At 40.7% G+C, this 26,442-nt stretch overlaps 2 protein-coding genes across 2 annotated transcripts in view; both read left to right on the top strand.

Annotated features, from left to right (window-relative positions):
• Window positions 1–8,840, top strand: part of LOC6563701 — a 57,356-nt gene extending 48,516 nt beyond the window's left edge. The window contains exons 6-7 of the mRNA XM_001989549.3: window positions 7,994–8,263; window positions 8,320–8,840. Coding sequence (XP_001989585.1) covers window positions 7,994–8,263; window positions 8,320–8,697 — 648 coding nt within the window. The 3' untranslated portion in view covers window positions 8,698–8,840. The remainder of the gene's footprint in view (window positions 1–7,993; window positions 8,264–8,319) is intronic.
• A 13,842-nt stretch (window positions 8,841–22,682) lies between these two features.
• The window catches only part of LOC6563702 (dynein axonemal heavy chain 10), a 32,049-nt gene continuing 28,289 nt past the window's right edge, over window positions 22,683–26,442 (top strand). The window contains exons 1-6 of the mRNA XM_032737475.2: window positions 22,683–23,085; window positions 23,752–23,801; window positions 24,061–24,184; window positions 24,426–24,532; window positions 25,316–25,527; window positions 26,300–26,430. Coding sequence (XP_032593366.2) covers window positions 22,779–23,085; window positions 23,752–23,801; window positions 24,061–24,184; window positions 24,426–24,532; window positions 25,316–25,527; window positions 26,300–26,430 — 931 coding nt within the window. The 5' untranslated portion in view covers window positions 22,683–22,778. The remainder of the gene's footprint in view (window positions 23,086–23,751; window positions 23,802–24,060; window positions 24,185–24,425; window positions 24,533–25,315; window positions 25,528–26,299; window positions 26,431–26,442) is intronic.

The following is a 26,442-nucleotide window of genomic DNA, read 5'->3' as shown; positions in this document are numbered from 1 at the left end:
CTCTGCCTCTGTCTGCCATTCTTTCAACCAACTTTTCTCTCCCACTCTCTCTTTTGCATACACTCTAACTGCCAGTTATGCGCTATTTTTATTTACAATTTTTTTTGGCAGTGCCGTGTGTGTGTTTGTGAGTGCAGCACAATTTGAAAAGTGCGAATAAAACTAACTGAAATATTGCGCAATGTGCAAAATAGTTTATGGAGCGGCTTGCAGCAACTGAAACAGCGCCACCTCGCACTGAATTCGTTTGTATTCATGTTTGTTTTTCTACCCTGTAATCAAAACTTGATAGTATGCATAACTTGAAATACATATTCAATAACAAATATAGAGTCAGCTGCAACGTAGATTTATTGTTTAAATGGGAAACCGTTTCTGATGAACTTCAAATGCATTTAGATATTTGATTGTATTAACCCATAGCGCTTTTCATTTATTAAATGTGCAAATAGGGAATCTCTTAGTTGTTCATGAGTGCAGCTCAGCAGCTGCTATCCTTGCCGGTGCTTTGCTCATTAATAAAAACAACAGCCGCAAAGTACGCAATAAATTTCTAGTCTAGTGGAAAGCGACAATAATTTCGTCAACCCAAAAACATTTTCTAAAACGCATGTTGATTCCGTTTTGGTCAAAAGCAATGCGCATGAATTCCAGGAAAAACAATACATATTCTAAGAAGTAAAGTACTAAATGTTTAATGTTTAATGGTGTTCATTGCCAAAACAGAAATGCTTCAATGTACCCTATGCAACCAAGCTCAAACGGAAAAATCGCCTGTTGTATGATCATAAATAAATAAAATTGAATTTGCCATGAACAATTTTTTGTTTGTTTGTATTCTTTTTTTCACGAAATATAAATTGAAAACTCATTCGTCCGTACATAAAATTTCCAAACTCATTTACCAACAAGCCATGAAACATTTTTCAAATTCGCAAGTGGCCAACCTTTAATAATAATAAATAATGGCATCAAAAAGGGCCATTGCCATTGCAAATGATGGGGCAATGTTTGTTTTAACTTACACACACAATTACAATGCGAAACACAGCGAGTTGTGCGCTTATGAAAATAATTGCCACCAGGCCAGCACATTCTATCTCTCACTCCATTGCTTGTCATCTTTCTCTCTATCTCCATCTGTCTCTCTGTAGCCGTCTTTTTCTCTTTGTATCCGCAATACAGGGACAGAGGCAAAAGAGACCACATCAATCAGTGAGAGTAGCAATCGGACTTGATTAATTTGTTCTGATTGTGTCTTTAATTTGCACTCTCTACGGAAACTGCAAAAAAAAGGAAGAAAAGAGAATTAAAAACATGGAAAGCCCAATGAATAGAAGCAGTCCTGCTGAAATGTTAATTTGCCACTAATTGGCAATCAAAAGCATTTTCGCACTAATTAAATATTTCGATTACAGCTGCCAGTAACTAGGGGCAGGAGTTAGCGTTATTCGTTGCAACTGGAGGGGCTCACATTGCATATTTTATATATTTAAATTTCATGTTGTGTTCTTTATTTTGATGGCATGACTCATATAGCCAGCGGGTCAGAAACCACTCAAAAAGCCTTCGCAAATTGTGTAGCCTACTTATGGGCATTGACGGCACAAGTGGAATTAAGTACTCAACTAAATCTGAACTTAAGCAAATTCGGCCCTCAACGTATTTGGTTCTCTCTGTTAGGCGGCTGAAACAAGCTAAAGCAACCAACTTAAGATGCAATGAGCTGTGAACCGCAAATGGTGAAAAAAGCACACAGAAAAAGGCACTACTTCTATGAGATGGGTTAGAGTCAGGTGTTTGGGCTGCCACAGGAAGGGGCGAGTGCGAGTCCATTGGTTAAGGGAAATGATTTAGCAAGCGTGCGCTTTGCAATTAAGTTTGAAGGTTATTCGTAATTTCGCAACGGCAGATGTCGGTCATGTTGAAAGGCAGCTTTTGAGTGAGATGAATAAGCCAAAACAGAGAAAGGAGATTTGCCACGCCCCAAGGTAACGAATCGAAATGAATCCAGCGCCACCTTTCCTAATTTACATTGATAGCTGCTGCTTCTCCTGCGCCTTCTACTAACGAAGGCAACATTCAAAGCATACCCAGCGCCACAAATATAAATTAAAATGGAATTTGTAAGTTATGCCAAGGCAACCAGCACACACATAGTTCATAGTGAGTGAGAGTGCAAGATGACGAATTTCGAATGGCTCAGACGAATTAAGTCGGGTTGTGTAATGTCGCTGAATTGGTGGCAAGTGCCGTAATTGAGATTAAAACATTATAACTTGACTTGTTTTACTTTTCCTAAATCATTTCAAGCAGCTAAACACGCTTAATGAGAAAAGTTCAGGCCGTTGCCATTATGATTATGCATATGCATTAATATTAGTGTACGCGTGTAGGTGTGTGTATGTGTGTGTGTGTGTGTGTGTGTGTGTGTGTGTTTGTGAGCTGACTATATAAAAAGATGGGCCTGTATTCAGACTCGCACTCGCCCTCGCTCTCACGACAACACTTGAATGGCAGCTGCTTCTGTGACTGACATGCAATGCACTTGTGGAAGAGGGCGTGGATGTGTGTGTGGGCATGGATGTGAGCGTGGCACGGCCAGCCGACCAAGTGCACTCCTGTCGTCCACTTGAGCGTTATTGGAATGCAAATGTATGTACATTACGGCATGGAAATAGGCAGGATGCCACCGCTTACGACTGCAGCCCCCGAATCGCGCCTACAAACTTCAAAACTCATTCAACGTAGAGTTCTACCTTGTAACTCCCCTCCCACACTGCACATGTCGCATGGCACTCGCGACAAAAACAGCAACAGCAGCAACAACGCAAACGAAAGCTGAGCTCTCGTTCTACAAAAAAAAGTTATAAAAAGGAGAAATAATAATCATGTAAAATGTAATTAAATTTATAATTTAGAGACAGCCACGTTGGCAATCTTCAATTAAAACACACAATTACCAGGGTCACCCGCTGAGAGAGAGAGACAGAGAGAGAAACAGACAAGGATATAGATGGGGTGCGAAGAGTGAGTTACAGGAATAGGATATACCAAGTGCTCCAAACTTTTGCAGCTTATTCATTGTCCGCAACAATAAAAAAAAATCCAAAGCGCCTAGCCATCCTTCTACCACTCTCATCCAGTCCCCTTGCACACCCTTGCCGTTGACCGGCCCAAAAATTTGTGCCCCGAAAAGTTTTTGCACACTGTCAACACGGAAGGAATTATTCCGCATTAAGTTTGCGGTAATGGCGGCGGCAGTCACACACCAAGTGTTCCCGGTTGTGGTGTGCGGGCATTGTTGTTGCTGGCATTTGCTTTTAACATTGTTAATAACCCGACACGCCTCCTCCTTCGCCTCCATCACCGCCTCCATTTCGCATTTATGCACAGCAATGTGCCCTTAAAATTAATGCACTCTCCCACTTGCAAAGAGCAGAAGACGTTGCCGGCAACACAAGTGGCCAAAAACTTCCCGACTGGCAGCGGCCAGGGCCAGGCTGACCTCCCGCTGCTGTTGCTGCTGCCACTGGATCAATTTGGCTAGCTTTCTCTGGGGCCTGGCCTTGTGGGCAAGCACACAGCCCTGACAGTTGTTAATTAGATGCACACTGAGCGCGAAGGCTGTTTCGTTGTAGTTGTTCTAGTCGCTGCTGTCCTTGTAAGTCGCAAAAGTTTAATTGAGCACTGGGTGGGGAGTGATACATTTTCCAAATGTTTCTCTTATCAGATTGTGAAAAAAAGGAATTCGTAAGAATTGTACTGTTTTTTAAGTCTACAAGTGGGAGCGTGGCCAGACTACAAAATATGTGTTTTTAATGGCTGCAGTCTTATAATTGTTGAAAACATTAAATTCAGACAAACAGAACCACATTTCCCCAATCCACGATATTAGTTTGTCGTTTTTTATGCATTTGGTATTAATGATACAATTAGTAGAAATAGTCAACTGATTGTGAAAGATAAAAAATAATACCAAAGCTGTTTTATAGAAACTTAAAATTTACAAAAATATACTAAATAACATTTAATGTATGTTAATGTGAAATTTCCATAGAATTTATTATTATGTGAGACAAACTATCTATCTGGGTTTTTGTAAATAGACTGATCATTAAAAAAAATAGACTGAAACTCAAAAACAATATAAACTAAATCGCCTCTTGCAAGTAGAATTCGCATTTCAAACTGAATAGATTTAATTCAACTAATAATTCATTTAAGTGCACTTAAAGAGCTGTCATATTTCAAATTTTTGCTTGCATTTAATTAACAAGTTTCTAGTGCCAAGTGCTTTTCATAAAATTAGATGTGAACGTTCTGCTTAAGGTATGCAAAGACTTTAATCTATAGAAAAAGAGATAACTAGTTTCATGCCACATTTTTCATGCTGCAGCTACATTTGTTGCTGTGGCTGCCACAGTCGCTAACAGCCTCGGCAAAAATGTTTGACAAATGGCAACATATAAACATAATAAATAAAAATACGAATTCCGAAATGCATTCAAGACAATCACATACCGTGCAGCGTATATGTATGTGCACATACAAACATGTAGCATGTCCGTCCATCTGGCACTGTCCATATCCCTGTACAACTCCCTAGCATAGCTTTCGCATGGCGTGTGCCGCTGTCGCCAACAATGAGCACAATAAAAAGCCATGCATTTTCCAAACACCAAAAATTGTTCACAGCAGCGCAGCAACAACAAATGGGCAATGGATAACAGCAACAGCAAAAGCCACAAAAAGAAGAACAACCGCACCGGAAACATCTCATTCACTAAATTTGTGGTTGGCCTTGCCAAGCGCTTTGCGTACTGCGCTCAGCGCGTTAGGCAGTCGAAGTTGTGAAATGCCAACGGGCAACTGTGAAGTAGAAGTAGGGAAGGGGAATGGGAAGGGGAAGGGGAAGGGGAAGGAAACGCAGCAAGGGACATGGGAAACGGTTAGAGGGAATGGCAACTGCAAATATGGACGGGTAGGGAAGCGAAAACGGGCCGCCAACGCTAGCGCCGTTAGTTGCAACAAAGCTGGAGGCAACGGAAATTCGGAATGACATAATACGTGCCCATGTGTGTGTGTGTGTGTATGCGAGTGTGCTTGTGTGTGTGTGTCTGAATAGATGTGTGGAGTGTGCGGCTGGCTGACTACCGCGACTTGAGTTGATACAGCAATAATTCATAAAGTGTTGCATGCAAACGAGGCTGCAGCTGAGCTACACACATGCCATCACATACTACATGTAATTGTGTGTGCGTGCGCTTGTGTGTGTTCGTCTGTGTGCATGTGTGATGCATGCGACAGCGTTGGCAAAATTAAAATTGCTGCACAACAAACAGCGGAAACTCAGCGAGGAGCCAACAACAGAAACGAGAAGCGCGGCTACAGCTGCAAAACTGTTAAAGTACGGGCCACACACAGACACACAGATACACACACACGCGCACTGAGAGAAAGAAGCAGAAGTGGGCATTACAATAAAATTCATTGTGTTCTTGCAACTCGACGTTGGCTGCTCAGCCGGCGAAGCGGTTTTGCAGTAAAGTTATTATTTCATAAAGCCAGAATTATTGAAACAATACTTTACTCTTACACTCACTTCTACACACACACACACACACACAAATACGCATGTAAGCTCAGCTAGTGTGTATGTGTGTGTGTGCTTGTCATGCTAAATTGCGCTTTAGTAGCATAATTTTTTATGCCACATAGTTGCAGATGCGGCAACTAAAGCAATTTAAAATATAAATACGAATTAAAAGCCAACAAATAAATAAAAACAGGAAAAAAGCGCTCCGACAAAAACTTTCCCAGCACAATAAAAGCAACTTGAGTTTTTGTTGAGTCAAGCTGAGTTGAGTTGAGTTGATTTGAGTTAGAGTTTTGTTGGGATTCGTTTTTGTTGCCTACGGCCGGACGAAGCAGCTACAAATGTCGCAACAAATTCATATGAGTAACTAAAAGGTTTATGAGTATCTGTAAGTGTATGTGTGTGTGTGTGTGTGTGTGTGTGTGTGTGTGTGTGTGTGACTGTGATTCGACGGGGCATATAATTCCTCAAAATGGCAGACATTTGCGTTTGTTTGGCGCGCTTCCTGGCGCTGCCACTTCCGTTTCCGCCAGCCATGAAGCCCGGCACAACAACAAAAGCAAAGTCACATGCAATTAAATAAATATGACAACAACGCGGATTAAAGCCTGAGGAAAGTGGATGGGCAACCATCCAACCAGCCCAGCCTACCGCAGAAAAAAACAGCAGAAACGAAGCGACGTCAGCATCAAACAGTTAAATAAATAAAATGCAGGGGACAATATTTATATATAAATAGATATATGTATACATATGTCTGTTTGACTACATAATTAACGTCATTTAAATCGTTGAATGGGTTGTAGCAAACCAAATGGTGGCAACATTAAAACCTCATAATTATGTGACAATATACAACTACAAATGAGCTCCGGCAATTTGCAGTAGCTGCGTATTTTGTTTGCAATTCAAATAGAGTATACGGAAGTCAAAGAAATTTAGCTCATGGTGGTCCCAACATTTGCACATACATAGAAAATTACCACGTTGAATATAATAATCACTAGGTATCCCGTTGTGCAACAGGCAACTCCAACTACATCTATCCAACTGAGTTTCAGGTCAACTAGATTGTTGCACTCATAACTCGTCCATCCGGACTCCCATTGTTAGCCTGTATTGTGTGGCATATCGCACATTTATTCATCGCTCACACATTGTAGCATGTAGTATGCGAGCCGCAACACATACACAAGCATACATACATATATAGATGCGTACGAAAATAAATACATGTACACATGCTGTGCACACATGCATATTGCAAACCCCATCAATACGCTACACATTTGTTTTCATATTTCGATTGCGTAACGAGATCAGCGTCGACAAATCCAAAAGCCACTAAAACTACAGACCGCAAGGAAGCGCATAGGATCCAGTTGCCTGGCTCTCAGCCACCAGCCAAGGGCCAATCCCAATATGGCAAATAGGAGCCGCTAGCGCCAAAACCAGCTGTAGCTCTCGGTTTGATGGCAATGGCATTGGCCATACCACTAGCATCTACTGTGGTCCTTATCGACGGTATTATATACGTAGCTAAAAGAATACCAGCGAAAAAAGAAAACAACACATGAGCATGTTGCAACGGCAATGGCAGCGACAACTCTGTGGAAAGCCAAGAGAGAAATGCGCTAAAGTGTTGAAACAATCGTAAAAATGGATGGGGAATGCCGGGGGCACAACACAATGGAGAGCAACTGGCAACTGGCAACTGGCAACTGGCAGTGCCAATAACAAGCCAGGCCAACAAAGCACAGGATTAGTATAGATGCAAATGAACAAAAACATCTGCAGCATTTGGCGGCAAATGCAAAACGTGAAAGGGTTGCCTGCACTTAAATGCAACGTCCTCAAATCCGCAGCGCAGCGAACAACACACACGTTAATCGCGCCTGCTGATGCTGCTGCTGCTGTTTGCCACTGGTTTGTTGAAGTGGATTTTGAGCAGCATACTACGCTCAAGTTGGGCCCAAGTGGCCCAACGCTTGCAGCCAATTACCAATACAAATGCAAAACGGCAACAGCGTGTTGTAATTGTGGAAAAGCTGCGACGAAGACTGAATACCCTTACAAAAAAATCTTACTAAAACATTAATAAAATCTATATTTAAAATATTTTTCTCTCTTATTATCGAGTACAGCTGCTGGTTAATTTTTCAAACAGTAAAGAGATAGTTGTTCTGCATTTGGTTTCACAAGTTTCCCTTACACCTATGATATCCTCTTAAAATAGAGTATAACAGTCATAATGGCCATGCCAAATGGTGTCCTCCATTGTGGCCTCTTGAATGCCATTTGTGCATTTTAATTCAAATTTAATCAAGTAATTTAAAGCATGAGTTGCGGTTGAATTTTGAAATATTTAATTAAAGAACCAAAATTTCGTTGCAGCTAACCAATTCGGATGCAACGTCGGTCACACTGAAAGGTGTCACTCGGGATCTGACTGGCAGCTATCAGTGCGAGGTGTCCGAGGATGCGCCGCTCTTCCACACGGATATACGGTCGGCGCACATGCAGGTGATTGAGTTGCCCAAGGATGACCCGGCTATGCAGGTGGACAAGAAGGTGATTGGTGTCAACGACAACTTCAAGGCGGTATGCACGGTGGGTCCATCTTATCCTCCGGCGAACATCACTTGGTACATTAACGGTCGTAAGGTAGGTAGCAATTCAAGAACTGTGACCACTCCGGGTGTTGATTAATGCCGTGACAGGTTTACAAGACGCCGCTGCAACGCATCACACAGGACGCATTCGAGGGCTCGACCACGTACTCCTCACTGGAGATCTACCCGCACAGCCAGGTGCTGCAAGGCTTCTTTCAGGCGATACCCAAGTACCAGAGCAGCATTAGCCTACTCTGCGAGGTGTCCATACTGCATGTGTTCCACAAGAATGTGCAGCAGCGTATTGGGCTCAGCACAGCACCGCCTACGACCATTTCACCCAATTTGCTGGGCCTGGAGGGCTCCAAGCGTTATGTAAATGGAGATCCGGACAATTCGGCGCTTACAGGCGCCGCACAGTGCAGCTGCAGCACTATTGGCGTACTCACTCTGGCAGTGGCAACTTTGGTGGCGGCTCAGCTGTGACCAGGACACAATGGACACGCCACATAAGCAAATGGTCGAACAGTCGGTCAGACAGCCACAACCATACCAACAACAAATGGCCGAGCGGGCAGCTCGTAAGTGTAATTAAAAAATAACAAATGCAAACAATGCACCAATGTGCAGCAGAAAATTATAAAAAGCAAATTACAAAACAAATTGCAACATCACAAAAAAAAAAACAACAAAAAAAATAAACAAAAATAAATAAATAAATTTACAAAGTAAAAGAAGAAAAAAGAATGTTTTGAAAACGTTAACGGGCTTACGTTCTGAACGCGAAGCGCCATGTCCTTGTGGGTAACTCTTTTAATTTATGTTGTTATTGTGCGCTTAACAAATAAAACGACACCACAGACGTGCATTTACAATTATATTTTCCACGCTGTCGCTAGAGAGAATGTTCGGATTATGACAAAAACGAAATTATTTTCAACTAACTATTGAAAATTTATAAAAATCTGAGCTGAATTTGATATAGAAAAAAGAGGTGATTACAAAATTCCGGTGGTTAATTTATTGCGCTCAGACACACACACTGCAGTTCAGAGAGCAAAAATGTTTAAATAATTAATAAATCAAATAAAAAATACTCAATGCATACTTACAGGCGTAACGGCATGTTGTGGGCGTGGTGTGATGTCGAACTCTTCAAAGAAAACACAAATACACAACGGAAAAAAAATCAATAAACTAAAATAAACAAAAACATGCACTTGCAAAAAACATGTTTGAAACCTAAATTCAATATATGGAAAACAAAGAAAAATAATTAATAACATAAGGCAAAAATAATTATACATTAAGTACACCCTACCCTCCAACAACCGCAGCCTAGACACGTAAGCCATGTAAATATTATTTGTAAAAAAAATAATATACACACACGAAAAAAAAAACAAGACAAAATAAAAAGCATAAGCAAGATGTAATCAACAAAAAATAGATACACGTATAATAAAAAAAGATAATAATAAAATTCATAATTAATGTTAAAATGAAAGCCTAATTATGACATAATAAAAAAGAATAATAAAGCGCAAATGATGCCAATGAATAAAATTAATGGAAGTAAAACTATTTTAATTGAATTTTTGCATTGTGGTTTATTTGCGGTGTTTTTGTTCTGCATTTGTTGCATTTGTTATGTTAGCTGCGTAAGATTAACTTCATTTAAGGCTACACTTAAATATATTTATATAAAACATGTTTAAAATAAATGTCGAAGTAAAATTAATTAGTGATTAAATGTTAGTTGAATAATAAACCAATAAAAAAAACACACATACAATTAAAGCCAGAGCAAAATCTAGACCTAAGATTAACTATTGATGATAATGTGAAGGACAAAAACTTCGTAAAAAACATTTGTAAATGCAAATGATAGTTTTAGAAAAAAGGAGAGTTTCTGCATTTGATTAAATGTTCAGAATATACTTTTTTAGCAGCTTTGAACTCTGCAAAACATGAACCTCTTTTAGATATAGGCAGATTACTTAAAAACTAAATATGAATCAAATCAAAAGCAAGCTAAACCAATTGTAAATCAAACAATGAAATCAAATGTAAAAAATGCGTCTTGCAGACACAGACAAATCCAAAACTAATAATAAAATGTAAAATTAAACTAAACTACAGGAAAAGAAAAAAATACTGAAACGTAAAGGTAAAATAAAGCAGATGCAAAAAAATATGAAAAAAACGAAAAAAGTAAAAAAAAAATATATTATAAATATGCATAATTATAATTATACAAATAATTTATGAGTGGTAAGAAAAGCCAAAAAACAAAAACTTTTGAATCAAAATCAAAGCACGCCATAGAAGACAAAAAAAAAAAGAAACAAACGAAAACGCCAAAGCGTAAGGAACTTAGCTCAAAATTATAAACGATAATGGCAAAATTATATGATGAAATAAAGAAATAAAATTAAATGATCAAAGTGAGTTTTATTGGGCAATGGCTAATGGGCAAAACATTGTAATTAGCATCCGTATCTAAACATTTCCTGTCGCTGATTATTGTTATTATTCCTTATTGGGATACTGGCGAAGCCCTTGAGTCACATACCAAAAGCCACACTAAAATTACTATAATGTGTAGACTAAGAGCACAATACTGTCAATAAAATATAGCTAACGCGTTCATTCTCCCCAGTTTATTCTTGCCCAGCTACAATTGCACTTCCAAATTTCAGTTTTGATTATTCAACAATTCTATAATTTTAGAAATAAGCTAGCGGAAAGCACACACACGCAGCTACTTTAGCATGCCGAAACGTAGAGTTGGTCCTGTTGTCATAGCACGCACTTGCTTCTGAGTACATGCAGTGGCATCTGCTGAGGCAAGTGGCGAGTGCTAAGCAAACATGGAGAAAACAGTCTTAACACAAAACAGCCCAAGCTGTTGCCGAGTCATATTTTGTATCCGAAACAGGCATTGCCAGTGGCGTCGCCTCAACATACAGCATCGCCCTCGCCATCGCCATCACCATCGTCATCACCATCGCCGTCTCATGTTTTGTAAATTAAGCAAACAAATTAAGTGCACTTGGCTCACGGGTCTCACACACACGGCGCTGTGCTGTTGTGCTCCATGTAAACACATTGTGATTGTAACAAAGCCGTATGTCAAAACACTCGCACACAGTTGGGAACGTGGGGTCGCCCTTGAGTACCGCAGCAGCCACTTGCACCACACAGCACCCAAGGACACAGCCAGTTGGCGCTGAAGACCCCACAGTCCAAAACCAGACCAGAAGACCAAAGCAGAGCCAATGCAAACACACGCACATCGGGTTAGTTTGTCTTAATTAGCTCCTGCTGCTGCTGCTGTTGCTCCAGATTCTACACAGACAGAGAAGCCACACAGAGTGCAGGCCAAGGTGCACACATATCAGGTATAGACACTGCAGGTGTGCTAACAACAACAACAACCACAAAAACAGTAACAAGAACAAAGTTCCTATCGCTTAATATTTACGATCCATTGGATGCAGCCAAGACGCAGCCTCTCTGCCAATTTCCCATTCCCCGTCTCCTTATTACTGTGGAGTCATTCTCAACTTGCAATTGGCACCCACCCACAAACACACGCACATGCAGACGCACACACACGGCGTATGCGTAACGCACGATGAAAACGCAAAATGTTGCCGCGCTGGTGCTATTCTCTCACACAGGGATTAAAGAACAAGTGCCACAAGAATTCTGCCCAACCTTAAGCCCTAAACGACACGCCGTGAATTTTGTAAACTTTGCTGACACAGCGGAAACTCGGATCCAGGGTGGCTCTGGCAAACAGCAATGTAGCTGGCCGCAATAGGCCTCTCAGAGAGGGCTTTTGAGTTAAGTATCTATGAACAACATATTTCGTTAGCAGTTCAATTGGCCTCGATTGAACGAGGCGTTGTGTTGACTTTAATTCAAAAGTTTGTCTTTTTGGTATTTGGTTTCTTTATTTTGTGCTTAAGTCATTAAAAGTAACAAACTCATATTGCCTATTAAATATTTTATTCGTTCTTAAGCTTAATGTTTTAAAGTTTAATTAATACTAAAATACCAATTTTACGATACGAGCTTAAGCTTATAACGATACAATACGAGCTTAACTTTTTTGTAAATAATTAAGATAAGCACAACTGCAAACTGTTTGTGTTCGAGTCCACTTAACAAAGAAATACTTAATCGTACTTAAGTTTGAGTTTAAACTTTACTTTATTTACTTATTTTTAAGAGAAAAATAAATTCCAATGTACGAACCAATCGCTGTTTCCTTTGGTTCGGTTAACAAACAAAAACTATCATATTTCGAAAATAAACTATTGATAAATAAATTTATATCAAGCTGATGAGCAGGGATGATAAGCAATTGGTAGCATCTGAATGCTTAGATATATTATATTTATGTTGATCTGTGTTTCTATTGATTAGAAGCTAGAAAGGGCGGTGGGCTTCAGACAGGGTTATATTTTAGTTTTAATATATTCCATGACAAATCCAAAAGCTGGTCGTATAATTAAATCGAGCAACAAATAATGCAAATGGCGAGCAGCGCTAGCCAAACTTTAGCAAAATGAGTTGCATATTTTGGAGTGTGTATTTTGATCGGGGTTGTTGTTTGTTTTACGGCTCTCAATGGGGCGTGGCTATGCTGAATGATTTGGTTTATGGTCCATTTGGCGACATTCGCAGCAGCCATGCGGGAAACGGAGAATATTGGCTGGTAGGGCGAACCAAAAAAACATTGCTAAAATGCAGCAAAATTTGTAGATTTATAGCGCGCTAATCGCGGCCAAACAGCAGCGAAGCGGAGGCAGAGAGCATTTTAGGTGGGCGTCTATCGCTGTGCTGTTGCTCCAAATTGTATATTGTAATGGAAATTGAAATGCAAATACATGGCTTGACATTTACGAGTACACCAGCCAGTGGCACAACAACGCCAGTAAAAATAGCAACAACAGCAACAAGAAATGTTAAGCTCTGCCAAAAAGTCACCAATAAAATGTTGCAACTAAATGCGGCGCCAACGTCGTAGACGTCACTTGGCAGGCAGCGGCGAGTACGGCGATGCCTCTTGGCCAGGATATTTTCAATTTGTAAATGCAAAACAAGACGACCACGCCCTCAACAGACAAGACAGCCTGTAAATTTTCAGCTCTTGCACTGCAAGCCACTATAAGTCGCGCAATTAAAAGAAACCACTGCAGCGTGGCATATATCTAGGCTTGCCTTTAACTTGAGTCAGCTTCATCATTACCATCAGCATCAGCTTCAACTTCATCTCAGCTTTCTTATGCAGTCCATAAGCGCTTTACAGCCAGTTAACTGACAGCTTGCGCCTGAACTGTTGATGAGCATCCTTTATGACAGCCATCCGACGCCTTGGACATGCAACTGACGGCCACGTGATGAATGCTGCACATAGCGACAGTGTTGACAGCTCATCATAAATCCAGCAAACGCCGTTGAGGAGCAGTAAAAACCGGAGGGTAGAGAGCTGGAAGATTGGCCAGAGAACGTGATACTGCTACATGCTATCGGTTTGAGCCCGATTTGCTGTCATAGATAATGTGCAAAATGTTAAATGCTGTATATCAATAAACACATTTAACGGAAGAGAAAAGATGATTTCATTTCTACATTAATAAATGTTATCAAATATCTGCAAGCATGGAAAATGTTCAGCAAAGTTATTGTTGAAAACTTATAGAGACTCAAACTTTGCAGGTAAGAATTAAATTTATTGATTGAGCGAAGAGATGGGTGTTATACCAAAGTTTCACGTAAACAGTCTTAGTTCACTCGTGCGTCCTTAGAATCAGACTGTCTGCACTGTTCTGCGTCTTGAAGGTAAGGATGCTGGCATTTTAACAAATTGACTTTGTGTGTTTTGTCAGCCGCTGTTTGGCTACTGCAAATTTGTTAATTCTGAATTGAGTTAAGATACAATCTGCTTACACTGGTTTATAAAACTAAACATCCAGGCAGAGCCAACCCTTTTTCAAGTTAACAAATTGATGTTGCTGTTATTTCTACGGTTGCTGTACGCATCGACAAGATTGTTTTCACAATGGGCACTGCCAGCCGCATTAACAGTAAGAACAACAACGTTCTTCAATATTTCGTCACAGTTTATTATTTTTGTTCATCAGCCGAGTCTTCTTCATATTTAACGCATAGTAGATGTTAGCTGTAGACATTTTTGCCCCGACCAGAAACTGTTGTTGTAAGCGAACTGAAAATCCTTTTGTAGCAAAAATTTGCCACGCAAAGATTAAAACTTTTAATTTGCTTTTAATTAATTAAGTTGAAAATGGCAGCTAGAAGTCATTGAAACTTACCCACGCCCTTTCATAGGCCTTAACAACCTACTCTATTCGTTCCCCATGCCCTTCCCTTAGGCATTATCCTAACTGTGCCTCACTCTAATTGTTTTACTTGCTACAACTCTGTGAAAACTTCAAGCGATGTTTTCGTGAAATTGGTGTTGAATTCAGTTTCTGGGGTCGAGTAAAATCATTTGCCTGCGGTTTAAATGCTGCCATTCAAATTCAACTTGTTTCAATATGGTTCTAGGTCATCAAAGGAGGCTGGCATACGCTACTGACAGCACTGACTACTACAACACATGATACGTATATCATTAAATGCGCTGTTGGGCTGCAATTATAATTGTGTTTGTATTAAATCATTTTCGGACTATACTTAAGTGGTTTGGGTTTGATCCTTTAGTTTAAAGTAGTTTGAGTTTCTGTGTGATTTTAATTCGGCAACCTGACTTTAGGAGCCACAACTATTGTATTTGTGCTTTGAGAATTTAACTCTGATTGAGACATATTAGGTGAACAGTTAACTCAGTACTTTTTTTATCTTAAAGTTTTAAATATTTTTGCTGTCCTCACAAGATATTCGATAGCAACATTAAACATTTTGGAATCCATTTATCAGCATGGCAAAAACCAAATTCTGTTATTCGGAAATATGACTCTTTTTTTAGTAGCGTATAATAATAACAAAACGTCTACAGTCATCTGCAAATAATTTGAGTGCATTTGGAATTTGATGTATGAACGAACTGTTGTTTTAATAATGCAAACGAAATCATCAAATCTAGACTACATTTGTGCAAGAGTACTAGGACACCTACATGGGAAATAAGTGAAATCATTTTCAGATCAAACAAAGAAATTCGTATGGGATACAGCTCTGGAGCCACATACCGTACAGCCCTTAAAAGCGTGAAGAAGAATTTTAAAGATGCTCTTCTTTGATGCTCTTCGGTGTTGTTGTTATTGCGTTTCCTGCTGCCTTACGCCTCAGTGCCAATTGATGCTACAATGTGGAATGTTGCAGGTTTTCTGTTTCCAAGACGACTTTCGCTTCCACACACACACACACACACACACATACAGACATTTGTTGGGCTTGCCTCACGTACCCCGGCGCTCCTTTGTGTGCTCAACGTGACGGAAATTAGCTTGCAGTGTAATGTGCCTGCTGCTCCGTATGTGTGTGAGCGTGTGTATGGGTATTGGCGACTTGGTGCCATATTTATTTTTCCACTGTGCTGCAGTTATGATTGTGCAAACACACACATGCACATACAGACACACACACAGACCCACTGATATTGGCACATGCCCACATTCATTGCGCATCTTTTGAATTTCGGAACTGTAGCTGTGTACATAATACTTATTTCATGCTTTCTGTATGAACTGACTTGTTACCCTGTGGGGCCAGGCCGGAGCCACGTCGAGGGGTTCTGGCGATGTGATTGATGTTTGCACGCAAGCTAACTCATCCGAAGGGGTGGCCTGACTGTTGCCAGCGTCGCCAGCCGCAAACAAACATTTTACATTTGAGTACGCGCCATTTTTGGTTCGGTGCTTCATTTTATTCAGTTGCCAAAACACGAAATTGCGCATATTTGCTTTGCCCGCACACACATATAGGCGCAAACGCGTACCCACACACACAGGCACAGGCTTATATACTCACATCCGGAGACGTCAATCTTTTATCATAATTTTTGTATGGCACGCCTAATAAATTTGTTTGCTAAAAACATTTTTCACTTCATTTATTTGAAAAGAAGAAAACTCCGAAAAGTTCGCTGCATAACTGCCATTAATATGATTGCATTTTGCACTCTCTCTCAATATGTTGTCCTCTTTAAATTGTTTGGCATTTTGTATTCTACAGGACAAGTGGCCAATCATCAGTCTGTCAGTCATCTTGGCCAATTACGGTGCCAAGGAGAAGGAGCAGCAAAATTTTTGTGCGTTAATTGCTTGAAAATTAAAACATGAAATTAAATGAAAACATCGTTGGACACAAGTGTCTTGAGCATATAACTCATGCGCCTCGAATGACCGACAACCACTGCATGCAGGTAATTAATAAAACTTTTTGCGCTTGTCCTGGCCAAAAACCGCAGCAACATTCGCATACTATCCCATATTTACTTAAGTGTACGTGTGTACCTGTGTGTGAGTGTGCGCCGCAGACAATCAACGGCAATATTCTTCAACAGCTTCGGGGACTGTGTTGTGTTTGTGTGTGTGGTATGTGTGTGTGTGTGTGTGTGTGTGTGTGTGCATATGGAAATTATAAAGTGCCCATCGGGCTGGCGACACCGTGCGTTGTGCGTTGTGCGGTAAGTGACAAATAAATGCGCTTTCCATGTGCTCGGTGTTCGGTTGTGTCTGGTGGTTGTCCTTGTCTGTTTATTCCTCAATCCCGACCAGCCTGACAGTTGCAGCAACTGCCACTGCATCTGATACGCCCTGTTAAATATTGCAAAATATTTTACTGGGCCAAACGATGCAATTATGAAAAATTTCAAGTGGACTTTATGTGTGGGCGCTTACGAACGCGTGTCCGTTCTTCCCTTCGCTTTTGTATAATTTCGAGTGTTTTTCTACCGCAAAATTGCTTGCATATTTTAATGAAACTACCACATGACGGCTGCCATCGGACAGGACATGCCCCTGGGTCTGTGGCCAATATTTGTTGAACTCCAGTCATACTCAATGCAGCCGCTGACAAGCCACCCTGACAGCGAGGCTGCCAAAAAAAAATATCAAACACATATATTTATATACATCAAAGGCATATTTAATTAAAGGAATTGCCTTAATTTTTTAAATGTTCCGTAGTTCAATCACGCAATCATTATGATAATTAGTATCTATTTCAATTAAATTTATATATATTGTAGTACATGCCACTATTTGTATCTAAATATGCTGCTGCTTGCCAAGAGAAGAGCATTATCGTCCATTATATTAATTACGCACAAAGCCCAAGTTGCCATATTTTGTTAATCTGTCCCATGTTAATTAGCTCGGACAATACACACAAAATATTATTGTTGGATGACTTGCATTCAGCTGGCCCAATATCTCCAAGGCAATTGCACTGGCTGCAAATGATTTTGGTCGGATTAAAGCGTATTTGCAAAACACAAGCCGAATCAATGGTAGGCGATTCAACAACTACTGCTATTAAATCGACTTTATTTATGAGTCGATTGCAATGATATTGCAAGCGATTTTCTATTATGGCAACGTGACAACTTCTCCAAGTGCTTGCCACGAAGGCAAGGAAGCCAAATGAAAACACGTGACGCGATACCAGCAATTGGTAAGCAACAAAGCTTCAGTTTTGAATTATGGCCATAGCAGTAGCATGCACAAGCAGCCCCAGAAGCTCGTACAATCTTACCTAGGCTTCTCGTCCAGCCAGGTTATGGCCCACTGGCTACGTTTGCATTTCAATTTGCGTTTTGTGCGAGTTTTCTGTTCTCATCTCTGCTTTCCTTTGCGCATTTTTTGCCATGGGATAAAATCATAAATCAACGCTGAATAAGGTAAATAAAAATAATGCTCAGAGCGCGTATGCAAATTGAACTCAAACCGAGCGACTGAGCGAATCTTTGGCTGAGATTTGTTGGCGCAAAAATATTATAAAACTTAAGTCAGTCAAAAACTTTTTGACTTCTGCGAAAAGTTGAGTAAGGCACTGTTTTTGCATAATATTGTTGCAGTCAACATTGCTCTTTCCCTGGAACTGAGACCATGTGAGTGCCTGTGTCTGTGTATGTGTATGTGTGTGTGTGTGGGTTTGGATGTGTCTGCCTGCCAGCACAGGAATGTAAATAGAAAAAAGTAGACAATCACTATGCCGTTAATTAGTGCGGGCTCAAAACGGGATGCCTAATTGGGGCAAAAAAATCTGCTGCACAGTTCACAGCAAAATATGAAATGCTTATTTACACTGTATAACGGATGTCCAAATATGGTACTCTTTTTTTTTAACTCTGCCGATATTATTATTATTCTTATTCCTCTCAAATTTCACCAAAATCTACAGGTCTGTACTGCCCACATGTGAATCACTATTTTTAACAGGCAAGTTGAGCTGATTCTATCACAGCTCTAAATCAGATACTAAATATAGACTTCGTCAACATTGATATTATCGAAATTGAAAACATTCCAACAAAGATCACATTTTATGTTCCACTTTTGAATATAATTGAATAAGGATATAATACCAACTTTGATTAAAATGAAATTTTACGATGAAAAAGTATCGACTATGGCAAAATGAATTGCCGATAACAGCGCGTTATCGCAAACCACTCAAGATTTTCCAGCACTACTCATTAGACAAACAACATCTAATTGTATCCTTGAAATGTCAAATCTTTGTTTAACAATTAAAGAATGTGCTGGCTAGTGTAGCTACACATATAAAGCGAGCTGGACGATTGCTTGGCGCGATATGAGTTGGAAAATGCTGCATTGGACGAGCAGACGCTGTAGTCAATGAATAAACTGCTACCGGTTGCAAAGTTTAGCCTCGGTTTAGCTTTTGGTTTGGAATGGTTTCGTTTCGTTAGATAGCCACAAAGCGCACAATCTCAGCCAGTTACCAGTATATGCGGGGACTACAATGTGAGCCGTCCTTGTTGCAATGTGCAACGAAATTTCATCGAACTTGTTGCGGTTATAGCAGCCATCCCGTTGCAATTGAGCATTGTAGGCGTCGACTGAAAGGCAGACAGAATAACGACTGCAGCCAGATAAGATGGGAAATTCTGTGCACACTAATGGACACATTTGCTTGCCTATTTTGGTCATTTGGTTGATTCAAGGGCAGCGGGGAGCCAAATTGCGAGGATTTACAAGGCTTCACCGACAATGCACTGCCTCAAAATTCAGCATTCATCTACTCCTACTGCAGGCAGAACATTTCGCAATGTAAGTATGTTAGTATGCGAACGAAGAAGCATAGCCGCAAATTCCAAATCTGAACGGCACCAATCTAAAAGTTTCTGCATTACGGATCGGATATGCAGCAATGGAACAGCAAACTGCTGCGTGCCACATGTGTGTCATTTGCTTCGTCCAATAAGCTACTTTACCAGCACCACATGTGTGAAAGGGTGTAGACGAAGAGGCCTAACAACTTTAAAGAGTCGCCGGCCCCATTCTGTTAATTAGCCAGCAGCCCAAATCACAGCAAAGAACCAGAATTTTGCATTCGAAGAATTGCTTTTAAATATGCCTGAGCGGTAGTTGAGTGTGCTCGATGGGTATCTTCTGCTAGGTACAAAGCTTATTGTTCAGTAAAACACAATGTATGTACAGTATTGATTGGGGTAAAAATAAAAACCATAAGGAATCCTAAAGTTTAAAACCTATATATATAAACCTATACCAATATATTTTAGTTGTAAGCATGCATTTTAATGATGCTGCTATTGTCATGACTATTTGCTTAGGTTTAAAGAAATGTGATTAGTTACAGTGTATTTCGGTCCATTTTGACATTTTTAATGACAATAAAAGATAATCAAGGCTTCACAAATGTTAATATTCAGCTTTATTTTGGTTCAATATCATTTGTCAGCAGACAAATTGATTGGCCATAAAATAATGCAGTTGAACATGCCCAATATCCTATTAGACAAATTCATAATTGTTAATTTATTTTTGTCAAGAATAATCTACAATCAGGATGCCCATGAAATTAAATTGCCTTAGCCAAATACGTGTACACATAGATAGATGTGATGTCAATTACATCAAGTGTACTGCAAGTAAATAGGATATGTTTTGCTTAAGTCAATCTCACACCTATCCCATTCGGCATTTTCAGTATTCTTGCACTTGCAATTAAGCACATTGACGTAGACATACACACACACATTGATGGGAATATGTGATGCCTTTAGCCAATTATGGCTGCGTGTGTGAGTGTATTTCTCTAACGCTTGACAGCATCTGAGAGTTATTAAGCGCAAATGCAAACAACGCGCAAGCATCCTTCAAGCTGTCTGAAAGCTGTAGGGTGTGTTTATTAAACTCATGTGTTGCAGATGGGAGACGCCAACGGAAACAGCTGAGCGCAAACGGAGACACTTATAGAAGAGGCAAATATAGCAAAACACACACACGCACAAGCACACACAATCACAAACGCACACAAGCATACCCTCACAGAAGCCAATAAATTCTCATTTCGCGAATTGCGTTGAGAATTTCACCTGCAAAGAGAAGGTACGTTTTGATGCAAAGGCAAGCGACGCAATAATAAATACAAATAAAAACATGACGCATAAAAATTACAGACAACTGTAGCTACGAATGGGTAGCTGCCCTCCCAGCCTCCCTTAGCAATCTATATTAAGTATACGTACAGTTTGAACCATGCATTTTAATGATGCTGCTATTGCCTTCGGCACTTCATCCGACATTGAGCCAGATCCCATATTCCAACCTGGTTTCCTGTCTGCCAGCGATGACAAAACATTCATTTATTTCAATTAGTATTGAACTCGGCTGTCGTTTGGCCCCAACGGCTGAAATAGATCAAGGCAAAGCTCATTGCCTCGAGGTAGTATCAAAAGCAACAACAACGGCAAGCAATGTCTGAGCTAGATAATATGCCCAATTTTGTGAAAAAATTACTATGCATGAGAATCCAAGGAGATCTAAAAGAGAATGAAAATCAATCGAATCCTATTTAAAATTGCAACAACTTTAAATTAGTTTGCCAAAGCAGTTGCTAACAAGTGATATATATTGAGAACGTATTGAGACTACATATATATATATATATATATATATATATCTCGGCACTTCTGTGGCATATCTAAGCGCAGGCAGCAAACTTTGATTGAATGCAAACAGACCGCGTTGGCATCACCCCAAGCACTGCCTTCTCCTTTCAATCAGCACAGCTGACGAGGCACCTTCATCTGATGGTCGTGGGATATCTGATGGTGGTGATGCTATATTGCCGCTGCAACACTCAAAGTAAACTCATCACAAAGCTTTGAAGGCAGCTGCTAAACAATTTCTAATGGCAAAAGGCATCGGAAGCACACTTTGCAATTGCTTTGTAAATATTTTTATTTCTATATTTCATTTAAACAGTTATTAAGCCAATGGCGGCCATCTGACCTGATGCAGTCACTTGACCTGGGTGAGACCGTACACGCAAGGGGTTATGAGGGTGACGCTGAAACCAAGACTGAGTGCCTGGCTGCTACCGTGGCATGTTGCTAATGTGCATGGCCATTAAGTGAGCACTGCGTGTTTTGTTTACGCAACGCGCACGCCCCGAAGCAAGTAAACACTTTTGCCATAGCTCCGTTGCATGTTGCAAGTGCAGCTGACAGGTAGCAAAGGGACAAGACGGGGCGAAATTATATGAAGTAGAGGAGTTGGTTGCTGAGCCAACATCAACAATGGCAACAACCAGCCAAGGTAACGCCACAAAACAAACAGCAAACAGAAAAACAACTGCAACAAAAAGCCGTCAATAACAACAACAGTGTTCCTGAACAAGGTAAACTTCAGTCGGCAACTTTAAGCAGAAAATCAAAGTAGCGTCGAATGATATGTATTATGAAGGGAAATGAAATATATTTTTCATATACCGTTGCTACAAATTGAGTAACGAGTTCAACATTTCAAAGCGTTCATATTTGGCTTGCAACGTTTGACAACGACCAAGACCACGGCTGACGCCGCCGCCGTTGTCCCAGGTTACACAAAAGGATTTGCACAACGCCGCATACAGTAAACAATCGCGGAAACGAACTGAGAAACGGAAGCTGAAATTTATTGAAAGCACAACAAGAAAACAGGTAGGTGGTGGAGGTGAATGCGTAAGCAGGTAGCATTTCAGCGATTGGCGTGCAATCCTCTTCCAGGCACCACTAACCCAATAAACACACACATTGAAGTCGCCACCGTCAAGTCAGCGAGGATTCTCCCTCTATAGTGTCACCTCCAGCTACAATGTCGAATTCCACACATAGCGGCTTTGAGAAGTTCGATATTGGCGCATCGGGCCAAAACGATGGTAGCTGCATCAGCCTAGATGAGCCTCGAGTTGTTTGGCTTAAAACAATCATTGCTAACCAGCTGGGTGTATTCGATCCCATTTACGTGAACACACTGATAGCCAACAACCACAAGGCCGTCGACGACTTTATCAACAAGCGCTACGAGCGGCAGGCTCATCTGGATCGCGTGCTAATGTACGTGTGGCGTACGTTCTTTGATAGACTCGTGGAGGAGGAGATCACCGTGCTGGAGGAAGTGCCAAGGCCCTCGCTGCCGGACAAGAAGGAGAAGAAAAAGAAAGGCGCTGCCAAGGGCAAGGGACGTAAGAAGGGCGGACAGGATGCAGAGCCACAGCAAGCTGAACAAGTGGACGTCGAGGGCGGCGAGGGTACTGCCATGGAGACTGATCTTGAGACAGAGGCCGAGGGTGAAGTCGAAGGCGAGGAGGATGCTACTGTGGGCAGTAGCAACAAGAGTTCGGCTCGCTCTAAACGCTCACGTGAGTAGTTGAAATCTTAGCCTTATTCATTTCAGTGATTCTTAACGCTCTGCTAACACATTTTTTTATGATCGCCAGCCAGCTCAGATATGGAAAATGGTAAATATGTGGCATCATTGCTCAATTTCCCTTTGTTCTTTGCACCATTTTTTAATTTGGAAAGTTTTTGCCGCACCTCTTAAGTCGTATTATGCGTTTTTCCCCAACACCATTGAATGCAACGCATAAATTTTGTTGCCCGTCCAACTTAATATCAAACGTAAATCTTTGTCCTCGCTTTGAATCGCGCTGCCCACAGCACATCATACATATTTAAAGGACTCATTTCGGCTCGTCTGCCTAATATTCATTTCATTCATTTCTTTTGCAACTTTTAATTTGAATTCGCGTCACACTCTTGCCCCGCGTCTAATGTCTGCATTTGAGAACGCAGCTCATTTGATTTGCTTTTCCCGGCACAAAGATAACAGCAAAGTTTCATTCCGTTCATTGCATTTTAATGGAAACCAAAAATGTTCTGGAACAATGGTGAATGCAAATAACTTTAACTGCATCTGCTTTCAGCACGTCAATCACAAGCTCACAGTCTCATTCAGTCAACTGCACCTGCCACGCCCACATGCCATGATAATACTCTTAATCTTATCTCCCCTCCCCCTCCAACAGGTCGCAAAACCAAAAAGAAATCCTACGTTCCAGTGTATATTGAAGTGAAGGTAAGTGCAAATATTAAAATTGCACAGTTTATGTATTATTGGTCAGATTTGTTTGAACTATGAAAAATATAAAAAGTTTACTTTGCAATACACATTTTTCAATACGCGTTAATTTCTCAAGCGGCAGCTCTCTTTTGAAGTCAATTAAAAATATCTTTATAAAGAAAATATTATTAGTCTGAAAAACTTACATTAGAAAACAATTTAATAATGAATATAAACCTTAATAATGCATATGAACCTTTCCTCCCATTTGCAGAAAATTGTTCCGGCTTATGTCAAAACCCCTTTGCTCCATTGTCACTTTGGCGAAATGGAATCAAGCAACATGGATCCTAACATAAGATATGTTTACATATTACGAAAAAATGCCAAAGAAGTTCGTAAGTTATGAACATCTAACTCAAACTTATGTTATCAACAGTAAAATCATAATTGAAAGAATATTATAACTACTAATCATTCATTCATGTTCTTTTCTGGCTTGGCTTATGTGTAGCCATGGATAAATAGATTATTCAGAATATATTTCTAACTACGAAGATTATTCCACCATATTCCACCGATTGATATTGAAGTGCATTCTACTGTACAATTTCTCATTAATTTCATTAATTTTTACAGCCTTGTTCAAGGAGATATCTCATTGCTTTGCCGAAATGCCATTACTATTCCTCTTAGGCTCCATAAGGGGCAGCCTAATCGACTCGCTGCGACACACATTACAGATGGTAAGCACCACTAGTAAGCTGGTCATCAAAATGCGCCACTTAATGCCACAACACAATCCGCAACCAAAATCACTCAAATTTGCGCCCTTTCGCTCATTTCACACCCCATAAAACGTTATTCAATCAATCAACGGCTTCGAAGGAGTCGCCATTGTTTCAAACGGGTCTTCAGCCTCTATATGAGCATCCGACTTGCCCTGCGTCCTGCTGCCTTGGTATGTCCATTCTTAACCGCAAAACAAAATGTGACGAATTGTAATTAATTCCTAAAACAAGGCAGTCATCTATCAAAATGGACGCCGTGGCGAAAGATTTTTGCGCTTCAGTGCACAACGGGCGGTCTGGCGAAAGGGAGTCAGAGAGTACGGGGAGGAGGAGGTAGTTGGCTGTGGCAACGGCCTCACGCCTACAATGCCTTAAGCGAACAGCGCCAACGCAAATTGCTTCATCATAGCCTCAAAATGTGCTGCGGTTTCCATTAGGCTGGCTGGTAAACCTAACCTCCCGCCCCACTCCAATTTCTTCTCGCCCCTCATCGTAAGACTTGGCAGCTTGCAAATTTTGCGGTCTACAAGAGGGAGGAAACAGGCTCCAACTGCCATAATATTTGCTTTTTGCATGAAAATAAATTGGGAATTTGTTGAAAATTGAAAATTGGTTTTGGCAAATCAACGCAGAAAATCAATTAGATTGCCTCCACATACTAGAATCTACCTACCGAAACAACACATGAATTTTTGCATTTTCTTTTTTTTTTATTTCTGATTTTTTTTTCTATTGCAGGTTTACAAAAGCGCCTTTCAATTTCAATTTCGCGAACCGGACACCACGGATACCCAACAAATGGAGAGTAATGATGCCCAGCGGGAAGGGGGTGGCGGAGGCGCTGGGGATGCCGGCGAGGATGTTTCCAGCGATGCTAAGGAATCGGGGCCGGGTCTATTGGAGCTATCCAAACCATCGGAATTTCGTTTGAAAGCGCTTAAACAACAAAAGTATTTAACTTTTAACAAAGGCAACACGTTCCCCTCACTAACTGTAGGCGAGGGATCTGCTTTTTTTGGGGGCTGGGCGTACTACCCGCGCTTTATTGGTTTTATGCTGACTGAAGTGCTTGCTCCGACTGTAAACGGTCGTTTTTTGTTGTCTTTTGTTTTTGTATTTTTTGTTTTCGTAATTTTTTTGTTTTCGTTTTTTTTCGTGCACATTTTTCGTTGCCCTTTGTTTTGCATTTATCACTGGTTACCATCGACGCGGCTACAGTTTCTTTTTCCGTTCTGTTTTTTTTTTCTGGAGAATCCTGCATAACCCTTTTCGCACATAAATTACAGCGCATCCGATAAGAATTTTTATTTTTAATCGGATTTCATGCTGCCATCAACGGCGCCAGCGCCAGCGTCGATGTCGTTGTCTTCTGCCCCTTCCCATTGGTTTGGTAGCCATTTATGGCACGTCCTGCCAGAGCCTCACTCAGCCGTGCATTGCGCACCCCACCAGCAGCCACTTGACCAGTGAGCGCTCTTCTGCTCGTCCTTTTTAGGCATACACGCTCGTGAATTAAAAAATTCCTTCGTCGCGTGGCAGCGAACGCAATCGGAGGCCTCTGTTTGAGGTTGTTTTTGCCTGTTTGTTCCCTTTGTTGGCTTTTGTTTGTATTTGTTGCTCATTTCGCTTATCAGCGGCTTTTCATTACGCTTTGTGTTAATTTTAAATGTCGAGCGCCTTTAATTGTGTTCACTTGCTTATACTTTGCTTTTGACATCACAGGAAGCAAAAGGCAATGCAAGCGCAGGCCAAGAAGATGGAGCAGGCCAAGAAGGAGACGGCCACGGAAGCCGACGAAGAAGACGAAACTGTGCAGGCGCAGGTGGAAGTACCATCATCTTCTGAGGAGGAGGGTAAGCTCTGAT

The sequence above is a fragment of the Drosophila grimshawi genome, unplaced genomic scaffold (genome assembly GCF_018153295.1).
Source record: "Drosophila grimshawi isolate 15287-2541.00 unplaced genomic scaffold, ASM1815329v1 contig_311, whole genome shotgun sequence".
Classification (NCBI taxonomy): Eukaryota; Metazoa; Arthropoda; class Insecta; order Diptera; family Drosophilidae; genus Drosophila; species Drosophila grimshawi.
This window is presented reverse-complemented; position numbering and strand designations above follow the sequence as displayed.